Source organism: Mytilus californianus, unplaced genomic scaffold, assembly GCF_021869535.1.
Source record: "Mytilus californianus isolate M0D057914Y unplaced genomic scaffold, xbMytCali1.0.p SCAF_10, whole genome shotgun sequence".
Classification (NCBI taxonomy): Eukaryota; Metazoa; Mollusca; class Bivalvia; order Mytilida; family Mytilidae; genus Mytilus; species Mytilus californianus.
This window is the reverse complement of record NW_026262582.1, coordinates 31,768,300-31,780,011: the sequence shown is the minus strand read 5'-3', so window position 1 is coordinate 31,780,011 and position 11,712 is coordinate 31,768,300. Positions and strand designations below refer to the sequence as shown.

General features: G+C 31.9%; 1 protein-coding gene across 1 annotated transcript; it reads left to right on the top strand.

Moving 5' to 3' along the window:
- Nucleotides 1-152: 152 nt before the first annotated feature.
- On the top strand, nucleotides 153-4,791 carry LOC127719071 (uncharacterized). Its single transcript, XM_052225117.1, has 6 exons — nucleotides 153-255; nucleotides 912-939; nucleotides 1,413-1,447; nucleotides 2,901-3,056; nucleotides 3,652-3,713; nucleotides 4,308-4,791. Exons 1-6 carry the CDS (start codon nucleotides 225-227, stop codon nucleotides 4,542-4,544), a joined length of 549 nt encoding a protein of 182 aa, XP_052081077.1. The 5' UTR covers nucleotides 153-224; the 3' UTR covers nucleotides 4,545-4,791.
- Nucleotides 4,792-11,712: the final 6,921 nt, after the last annotated feature.

Genomic DNA, 11,712 nt, shown 5'->3' with positions numbered 1-11,712 from the left:
TGATAAAGCAAAACAAAACATACACAAATAATTAAAAAAAAAAACACAAACAAAAAAACCGTAATACCCCCGTTGATTAATGATCCATTGCGTTCGTTGTTCGTATTATTATTCAAAATTACGTTTACACTAATTTGTCTGCAGGCCTATCAAATAATGGATCTGCAGTTACAGTAGTAACAATTGTTGTGCCGATCATCTTCATACTGGTTCTAACGATTGTAATGAGGATAGTATTCTTTATAAGGAACAAAGGTACGATAAATAAAATGTTTTATGATACAACTGTGCAGAAAATGCAAATGGAAAGAGACAAAGAAATTCAACACAACTTTCGTCTTCAAAACAGTTTTTTACATTCATTTGAAACAAAGTTATATTTTGAGCAAAGTGTTCGATACTTCTTTAATACATTGGTACATAGTTTACAGTATGGTATTTTTTCAAAAGAGAGGTGCGAGATACCAAAAGATATTCGAACTCATAAGTCGACAACAAACTGACAACACCATGACAAAAACGTATACAAATAAAACTAGTTTAAATTTTCCTCGCTGTGTTCATTAAAAGCTCATTATTGGCCTTGTGCTGTAGTCTGCTATAAATCGGGTTGTTGTCTCTTTGACACATTTCCTGGTTCCATTCTCAATTCTACAGTATGCAAAACACCCAAATAGAAACTAAAGACTGAGCAACACGAACAACACAAAATCCGATTTGATATCAGGTGCTCCGGAAGGGTAAGCGAATCCTACGTTACATGTGTCAAAGTCGAGGAAATACTTTTATTTTTATTTTGATTACATTATTTATATTTTGAATACAGTGTGCAATGGATTTATATTAATAGCAGTTGAATATCCATAACTTTGCATTTTTAATCAACAGCATTTCTTTTCTGCTTCTTTCAGCAAGAGATGTATCTAGCTATATCAATGAGTATGTGTATTGATTACTATTTTAATTAATTATATTAGTTCTACAGATATTTTATTCTGTTATATTGCATGTAAATAAACAATTCTATTTAATATTTGTTCAATCTTTTTTTAATTTATGCATTTTTTTAATGCTATTAAAAAGAAATATTTGTAAATTCCAATACCCTTAACGGACCGTTATGTATTATTATACCTCAATATGCATTTTCTTTTTAAAATTACAAACTTCGCGTGAATAAATAAAAAGAAAGTAAATATTTTTTTGTTATTCCGTGTCATACGAAAATCATTCAATCGTCTGCAAACAATTGTTAACTTTGACAATTTCAATAAAAAATTTGGTCCAAATGTTATTTTACATACATATGCAATTCTTAATTGATCCAGTATTATATCGCTTTCACCTCATAGTATATGGTAAAACAACTACGAAATGTTTGATACTCCAATTTTTGGCATAATTCTTTTTAGTAGCAGAGATGACGAGATAACAGATAATCTTCAAGGTACTGTTATATTTTTTATCATCGTTTTTAATGTAGAATATATGTGTACCGAAACATAAGATATACAACAAAAGTATAGTCAAGTAAATCAGTAAAATAACATTATTTTAATTATACTGATAGATAGAAGAAAAAAAGAAGATGTGGTATAAATGCCTATGCGATATACCTACACCAGAGATCAAATAACATAGAAGTCATGAAGACAATGAGAAACGCATACCGATACTCAGCTAATAAAAGGCCTCGAAATGACGATTCTAAAACCATTCACCATGGTGAATATATATTGAACAATGAACGAGAAACAAATGTGATAAACCATGCATACAACAAACAACTGAATTACAGGATTCTGACTTGGGACAGGCATTTACAGAATATGACGGGGTTAAACATGATTGAAGGCCAACCCTATCAAAACCTTGGACAGAGGTGTAACAGTACATTAGAAGAACAAACTATGCAAAACAATAAAAGTTTTAACGTATAACATATGTGTCTATAGTATGCGGATGCCCCACTCGCACTATCATTTTCTCTGTTCAGTTGACCGTGAAATTGGGGTCAAAACTCTAAATTACAAATATCTTATCATTTAACATTTATAATAAGTTTCAAGTTGATTGGACTTCAACTTCATCAAAACCTACCTTGACCAAATATATGAACCAAACACTTTAACCTGAAGTTGGATAGACGAACGGACGAACGAACAGACGAACTAACGGACGCACAAACCGAAAAACAAATGCCCATATGTGGGGCATAAAAAAAGACAACCAATCATCTACAGGTTCCTGACTTGGGACAGCTTGCAATATATGTTACAAGGGAGATATAGATTTTGATTTTTTTAAACTGAATTGTTTCCCTTTGTACAGTTATTGACATTTAGTCTGAAAACAATATTTTTACTCTTAAACGACGAAGATATGCAATGTATACATACAAAGAAGATAAATGCACACATTAATAGATTTTGATTTTATTGTAGAAAGATATGATGAACACATCTTATTTTATAACGCATGTCCGTTATATACAGAATCTTAACATAAACAATGATGTAATCAAACAAGAAGAGCAGAGAGATTGTATCCCAATATCTTTCAGTCTGTCACCCCTTATTTTTGTTATCGATACAAAATAGTTCGCTACTATTCATTAATCAATTTTTTTTATGTGTGCCATGTTAACCATAACCATTAAGTCAGGTTTCTTGTCAGTTAATTTCAGTTAATATTTATGTGTCTATTTGGCTTCTCAGAATGCCTAGTATGTTTAGTTTGGTACACAACGCCAGTTTGTCCATAGCTTGAACATGTTATATGGATGACCACATTGGTTAGATATGGATTTACAATTTTTTTTTAACGTTTTTTACCATATTTTATTTTATTTTTTTCCATATTTGTTTATTAACTTTGATTTTTCGTTTGAAATTTTACAGGGGAATCAGTTGAGAACCAACTTTACCAGTCGTCTCCGTTCCAAAATGCAGCAGCTGTACATCACGTTTTAAATCAAAACGAAACATATCAGAACTTACCAGCTTTGTTTCATGATAATCAAACTCATCAGATGCGACTGTATAATGAAAATGGAGGTATGATCGTATAAAAAAAAGCTAGTTTCGCACTGTCTTATCCTTTAATGTAAAATATGGAAAGAAGAAGAATGAGGTTAACGTCAATCACGTTACAATGATTGATTGATTGATTGATTGAATGGTGTTTATCGTCACTTCTAGCACTATTGTGCTTTTTCGTGGCAGTTAGTCTGTATTGCTAGAGGAAGCCAGAGTGCCATGAGAGAACCACACACCTTCTGTAGAAAGACATCACGATACAAATAGACTGAATAAATACATCAACAAACAGTCTTCAACAATAGACATCTTTTTAAAAATATGTCGAGCTTTGAATTGACCCAGGTCTCAAAGATTAAAGATAAATATATCAAAGGATTTATAACATCGTCTATTGAAAACAAAAACGCATAAATACATTCTATAAGACAACAGGTTTCTGACATTGGACTGGTTCAAGATCATGTTGTGGAGTTTGTTTCTAATTTTAGAAATCACAATTTTTAATTCGATCGCTGAACTAATGAGGCGTTTCTCAATATAACACTAACCTAAAGTGTTCTTCAGTTTTTAAGTGGTTATTAAATTCAGTTCATCTCTTATTTTTCTTTAGCAAACGGTCAAAGTGTGTCTTATTCAAACAGAAGTGTCCTATCGCCAGTACGTGGATTAGAGGTAACTTACTTTGCATACTATGTCCAAGACAATTTCTTTTTTTTTTAAATGTATGTCTGTGATGTGATCATGCTTCAACAATCGAATTGAACTTGGTTAACTGGTAAATACACTCAAACACGTCCAGTATTTATTAGACTTAGCTGTCATATATCCATTTTCCAGCAAGCATTTCGCTGATAAAGTTGAAAGGCTGAATACGAGTCACTATGTCACGCCCTCCTTAAATAGTATAGAGATGTGAATCACGATATTTCTCCTTGATGAGTGACAACTAGTAGTAGTTAACCTGAATGATGTGAACGACGTTTTTATACAACACTACATGTATATTTTTATATGTTGTGTGATTAAGCCGATATGGACTTGTATTGCATTTTTAAAAGTAGCATGCATGGTAATTTCAAACGTGAATGTTTTTGATACAATAACCACGAACATTCAAGTATTTAGGTGTTGCAGTCGCTGGTGAGTGTAGGTCCTGCAATGCTGATGCAGTTGCATGAAAATTAATAAATTTATTAAGCAATACATCATCGTACATACAAGGCTTCTCCTTTCTTATGGTGTGTTGTTATATCCATATTATTCCAGATTGGTGAAAGTAGTCTACAATATGCAGAAGTTATTTTTGAAGATGTACCAACTGTGCATGAAGTTGTTATACATGGCATTGGTGACAGAACGGTTTATTCGGACATAGATTTTATGACGCAACATGTAGCCCAGGCATCTAATAAAAGTGAAAGCGAAAGTGAAAGCGACGATGACTTTATGTACGTAGATGGTATAGAAAATTTTGTGGAAAAAAGAGGAAATAACAATTCATAATTGTTGTATATATATGTACACATGTATATTGTTTTTGTTTCCAATGGAATTAAATAATAAGACAATCTGAACAGTATTCGATCATTTAAAGGCGTATTAAACTCAAATGAACTCAGACAATAAACTTTACTGCAAATCGACGTGTTCTATGTTGTCAATTAACTTATCTTTACGAATGTATCGCCTATGTTATACATTTTAAAGTTTGTGTACTATCTTTTTAAATAAATTGTAAATTTTCAGTGCATTTATAGAATTTCATTTTTTTTTCGATTTTATTTGAATAGAATTTTTCAAACATATATTTTGGTTTTCAAACCAAAGAAAACCCCACCATATGATATAATGAACCGACACGAAATATTTAAACATTTTGAAAATGCAATGTTTTCTTTAATTCAGGGAGAAAATTAGCCACTTTCGGTTAAATAAAAGTCACGTCCGATGTAAAATAATAGCTAACTTTACGCTGATTCCAAATTTAGAGACTTAATGGTTCCCCTTTCCTCAATCATTGTATGAAGACTGTCACAATGTATAAATATTTCCTTCTTTGTTTAATCAAATCAAAACCTAATAAGATATAAATGCCGTGTTGTAGGAAAGTACAAAGTTTAACCTAAAACACCACGCTGACGTATTTGTTCCTCAATTGTAATTTGATTGTTAGATGACGACACTTAGTCACATTTCTATGTTGTGTTTTCAGGTGTAGATTGTTGTTTGCATTTCGTTTTGTTTGCCATGACAATTTACGTTTCTGTTTTAAATATCCCCTTAGTATATCAGACTATATTTTTTTAATATAAAGAGCAAGCCATGATATAGAATTTTCAAAAAAAATATTTGGGCTTGAATATGCATTTATTTTATGTGAGGAAATGCAATTCAAAAGTTTCAGTACGGCATACAAAAAATTTAAAACATGTCAAGAAAAGATTATGATTGGTAAATCAAAAACTATAAGTGAAATACAACATAATGACTAAAATAACAAAAGCAACCAAACGAACTAAAGTGTTCAACACGTTCAACATACACCAGAGAAAACTAAAAATTCAGAAACACGAACCCAATCAGGAACCGTGGTTGAACTCACGAAAAGGGAAGTTTCTTATCCATTATCAACATTATAAACATAAAAGTCTTGTATATTTCGTTTATTATGTTTTATCTCCTGAATTATCAACTGGCAGACGTCAACTTTTCACACAGTCACGTCATTTTGATCATATTTTTCTTTTTAAAGTTTCTATCGTTCTATTATCGTTTTTAAAATATTAGCCAAATCGCAACATAATGGTAAAAATTGTCATCAAAAGGCAATAGCTCAATTAGAAGTCGACTAAGAATTTCGGACATGTGAACTTATTTGTTGTTGATCTTGTGTGTTAATGATTTTTGCTTATTAAATATTCTATTTATCTTATATGGGTTTTAATATTTAAGCAATAAGGCACAAAATTGGTAAAAAATCGTCATTAAAAGGCAATAACTCTAATAATGTGCCTTTCTATTACCTCGTTCATTATAATGTGCCTTTCTATTACCTCGTTCATTATAATGTGCCTTTCTATCACCTCGTTCATTATAATGTGCCTTTCTATTACCTCGTTCTTGATAATGTGCCTTTCTATTACCTCTTGCATAAAAATGTGCCTTTTTATTACCTCTTGCATGAAAATGTGCCTTTTTATTACCTCTTGCATGAAAATTTACCTTTTTATTACCTCGTTCATGAATCTGTGCCTTTTTATTACCTCGTTCATGAAACTGTGCCTTTTTATTACCTCGTTCATGAATCTGTGCCTTTTTATTACCTCGTTCATGAAACTGTGCCTTTTTATTACCTCGTTCATGAATCTGTGCCTTTTTATTACCTCGTTCATGAAACTGTGCCTTTTTATTACCTCGTTCATAAAACTGTGCCTTTTTATTACCTCGTGCATGATAACGTGTCTTTCTTTTACCTCGATCATGATGATCAGCCTTTTTATTACCTCGTGCATGATAACGTGTCTTTCTTTTACCTCTATCATGATGATCAGCCTTTTTATTACCTCGTGCATGATAACGTGTCTTTCTTTTACCTCGATCATGATGATCAGCCTTTTTATTACCTTGTGCATGATAATGTGTCTTTTCTACCTCGATCATGATGATCAGCCTTTTTATTACCTCGTGCATGATGATGTGTCTTTCTTTTACCTCGATCATGATGATCATCCTTTTCATTACCTTGTTCATGATAATGGGTTTTTTTAATTACTTCGGTCATAATTATGTGTCTTTCTACAACCTTGTTCAGGATAAGGTGTCTCTCTATCACCTCGTTCATGATAACCTCTTTTCTTTTACCTCGTTCATTATAATCTGCCTTTCTTTTACCTCGCTCGTTCATGATAATGCGTCTTTCAATTACTTAGTTTGTGATCATATTAATGTGCCTTTTTATTACCTCTTTATGATAATGCGTCTTTCTTTTACCTCGATCAACCTTTGTAATACCTTTCATGATACTGTGCCTTTCTATTACCTCGTTCATGATAATGTGCCTTTTATTACATCGGATGTGACCTTGAGAGGTCATACCGGTGTTATGTTGCCGCAGAAATTTCCTTGCGCTTTTGACTGATAACCGAACGTATTTCGTATAATTACGCGGATATTATCGAGTGCAAAATAACATTCCTTATCGCTTGTTTTATATTAATTTCATCAATAAATATTCATGAAAATAATTTTTAAGAACATAGATAAATGATATGAAAATGTTTTGTCGTGAGAAATATATATATATATATATCAATAACAAATCATGAATACCGAAAATTTGTGTTAACGCATGCGGAAGAATATCTCGAGAACGTTTTGCAACAAAAGCGGGAAAATATGAATGCCTACTCAAATCCGATCTATTAGAAAAACGAATTATTACAGAAGAGTGTTCACCATGCACCTTCACTGCACTATCTTTAGAATAGTAGAATAATATGATATGTGAATGGATGAACATTTGCCTGTAGAGTTATTAAGATGATCTGCTATGTATATATATATAACTGGTATACAAATATCAATATAATATATAACAACAAACCAGAGTATACTGATAACAAATGATTTTATCACTACAATATAATAATTATTACGGCGAGGTTTAATTCCCTGTCATTTATTCATCATCCACACAGGAACTTGTCTCAAAAAAATATATCTATGTACCTTAACCTAACTTTCAGGTATAGGGTTTTTTTTCTGAGACAAGTGATTGTGACCATCCACCAGAACTTGCGGTCATCCGATGTTCAGTACTTCAGTACTTTGATTACCTCTTGTGTGATAGAGTGTCTTTCTTCAACCTCGTTCATGATAATTTGCTTTTCTTGAATCTCGTAAATGATAACGTGTCATCCTGTGAAAGCTTTTAGGGATTCGGAATCCAAAGATAACAACCAAAATAGTAAAAGTGATAAAGTAACAAATGCCTTTGTTGCAACCTCAGTTGTATACATGTAACTATGAAATAATGTTATGAAGGTGTATTTCAAAGACCGGAAGGTACAATGTATCATTAGAATAGTGCAAATATCGCAGCACTGGTTTTTATGCGACTGATGCTTCGGGGACAGATGGCTCACCATCAGTGAATCCGCTTAGTTATAGCAACTATTACTGTTAAGTTCCTGTATAAAAAATAAAAACAATCTAGCTGAGAGAAAGATAGAACATAGTTTCTCTGGAAAAACACTCAAAAAGGAGGCGACCGATACTGAAGGGACAAGAAGAATCAGTATGTCAACGAAAGGCAAGCCGACAACGCATTGGCATAAAAATTACGAAAGAATTAACACTTCATAGAAAACTGAAAACTGCACAACACGAACTCAACCAAAACCGTGTTGATCTCAAGTGTCATTCGTTATTGTACAGTTGTGGATATAAACACCACAGGCAGACGCAGTTGAAATGGTGCTACACACACATGAAAAGATCACAGTTGGGAAGTTAGAATCAATAAATTTAGTTGTCGTAAAAATAATTCATCAAGTGTCCCTTATCGTCAATTTCTAGATCTTAATCCGTTTCTGTATATATAAACATATTAAGTCGATGTGGTATGAATGTCAATGAGACAATTCCCTACCAAAGACCAAACTAAATAGAGGTTGTTGTATATTTCATTTTGAATTCGATGGGATAGATGCGTACAAAATGGTCACCAAATTTTAAGTTGTTTAGTAAGCGGGCATCATTATTTAGTGGAATGTGAAGTTAAATGTGGTACTAATTTGTGCATTCTTTCTGCCTCGTATGACAGTTGATTCCAATGGGAATGGCGATTGTTTGTTGATAAAACACATCCTCAAAATGTAATAAATGTATTGTTATTCAAAAAACCATGCATCCGAAAGTTGTAAATTTAAGAGATGTTTGAATCACTTTTTTTTATTTTTAGCATGAATGATTTATCCTTTCCTAAAACAGGATATGTGTATCAATGTGTTGTTATGTTATGTACAACAAAGGTGGACTGTCTGTTTTCAACTGTTTTTAAGTTTAGAATAAGAAGTTTTAGGGGTGGAGCAGTCGAATATTTGTGTACCATTGCAAAAAGAAAAAAAAAAAAACTAACAGGCAGATTGTATTTAACTTAATCTTCAGTATTCACATCTGATATACACACCGCGCATAGAGTATTGGCGTATACAATTGTAATTAACATCACGGGTGAACTAGCGGTAGATTTGAATAAATAAGCATAACTCAGGTTGTATCCAAAATAAATTAATAAAATTACAAAAAAACAAAATAATTTTTTTCAGTTGAATTGTTTCCAATTTTTCATGTCGGGGCCTTTTATAGCCGACTATACGGTATGGGGTTTTCACATTGATGAAGGCAGTACGGTTGACTATAATCGCTAACATCTACTTCATTTGAACGAGGTCTATATTGTATCGTTCTGAAATCCTCACAGCCAACACTCTCTAAAAGTCTCTTTTTATACAAAATTTAAATTGCTCCAATACAAAATAACACTTACTAATATAAATTTGACATTTGATCTTAAGTCTTTATTTTGACCATTCCCATGTACTCAGCTTAATCCTTTATATTAAAATATTATAATGACATTTGGCATTGCTCTTTAACTTCTGTTTATCAATTGAATTTGAAGCAAATAACGACATATAGATTTGAGAAAAATATTGTAAAAAATAAACAGTACAGTATGTCAATCGAGGCGAAAACGAGGTATATTTTTTTTCGAGGTTTATCAATCTGCTCTACCATCATCTTAGATGATGATGCAGCTGGACAGCAAATCTCATAATGGCGTCGATTTTATTATTCTGGTCACGTTATTTTCAGTTCAAAATATAGCATTTTTAGCAACTGCAATGACGCCACGAAATCGACGGCGTAAAGCTATTTTAAGTTTTTATCATGTTTAACCAAATATATTATTTGATACGGCAGGTTTCAAACTTTGATAACGTTATTCTTTTAAGAATGAAAAAGTTGAATTTCCTTGATTATTTGATAAGCAAAGATGAAAAAACGTGCAGCGGGCGTGACACTTCTCAGTAAATAAATGTAAATTGAAATGATACACGGAATGGTAACGTATTTTCCTTTAAAGGGATGATACTTCCTGATATTATGAACATAAAATGACTATTGTTACAAAAACTGGCCTGATAAACCGGCCATGTGTCAATTCAACAGGTCCAAAATTGGCGATCGGCCAAAGGGAGATAACTCGAATGAAAAGTCGTTGAAGGAACGGCTGAAAATAAGCATTTCGCTCAATTTTAGTAAAGGAAACAGTATCTAATAATTTATCAGTATGCGATAGCGAAAAGTGTAAATATGAACAATATCTTGGAAATTATAATTAGTCATTGGAATGAGGGTACCTGTCAGTTTGTAAAGTATCATTACCCAAACAGTGAGAGAAAGTAGTACAGAATGTACAATGTATGTCTGCTTTGGTAAATCCCTATTTAATTGAAATATTCCAAAATAAAATCTTATAATCATCTAGAAATCAGGGATATTGCTAGGGAAATTGCCAATATTATTATATTCAGTTTAAAAAACTAGAATACTACACAAAATATAAAAGTATCCTATGTGGTAAAAAATATTTACATAAAGTGAGGAGTTTTGGATCAGTAAATTATTAGAAAAAATACTGACCCCAATCTTTGTAGAAAATTTTCCTTCATTAAATCAGCATTTTCCCTGATTGCTTGTTAACCTCTATTTTGTCATACTTTGATAGAAATAATTGTTTCAAGGCATACATCTTCTTAGAAGAATCAATTATTATTCTTGAATACACATAAATACTTCATTTTAATTCAGCAGTTCTTTTAGGTATATGAAAAATATATAATTTTGCATTTGGTATAATGCATCGTACCCGGAGTACCTAGTATTCAAAAGATTCGACTAAAAAACGACCAACCAGGATAAGCTATACACATAATTCTTGATGAAAATACATCATTTAGATCCATGTTTTCGTTCATTTAGCATTCTGTGCATTTTTGAGTATCTGGGAAATTAAAAATAACAGAAATACACAGCCTGGTATCAACAGATGATGTAAAATAGAGTATATCTAAAAGGTTGATTTACAACATTAACAGTAAAAAGGTTTAATCAAGAAATATTTTACCAGTTAATATGTTTCAATCAGACACGATAGAAATGGGTCCTATTTCGGGCATTTTTAGAATCTGGTGCAACATATAATCTAATTTAAGACTAATATTTGGTTGTAATCAAATTGAGTATAACAAGCATTCGTTTCGAATAAATAAAGCAACACATTTCGCAATGAATGGTCATATTGATTTAGGTTGTTGAAAATCTGCATATATTTAGCGTTTTAAAAAATATTGAGCTAAAAAAATAAATTAATTTTCAGCTGCCCGTCTTTATGAAATATTGATTGTTAGTTCTTCAATACTTTGCCATGCTCTTGATCACTCAAAGAACAGTTAATCAGGTACTAAAATGAACAATTGCTTTTGCGCTGGGCAGGCAAGTCTGGTATGATATGGATAATGTTGTTGGTACAGTTGACAACCTATTCAACTTGTGCAGCAAAATAAAACAAGCTTTAATATTGCACAGGTGCTGGGAATGATAT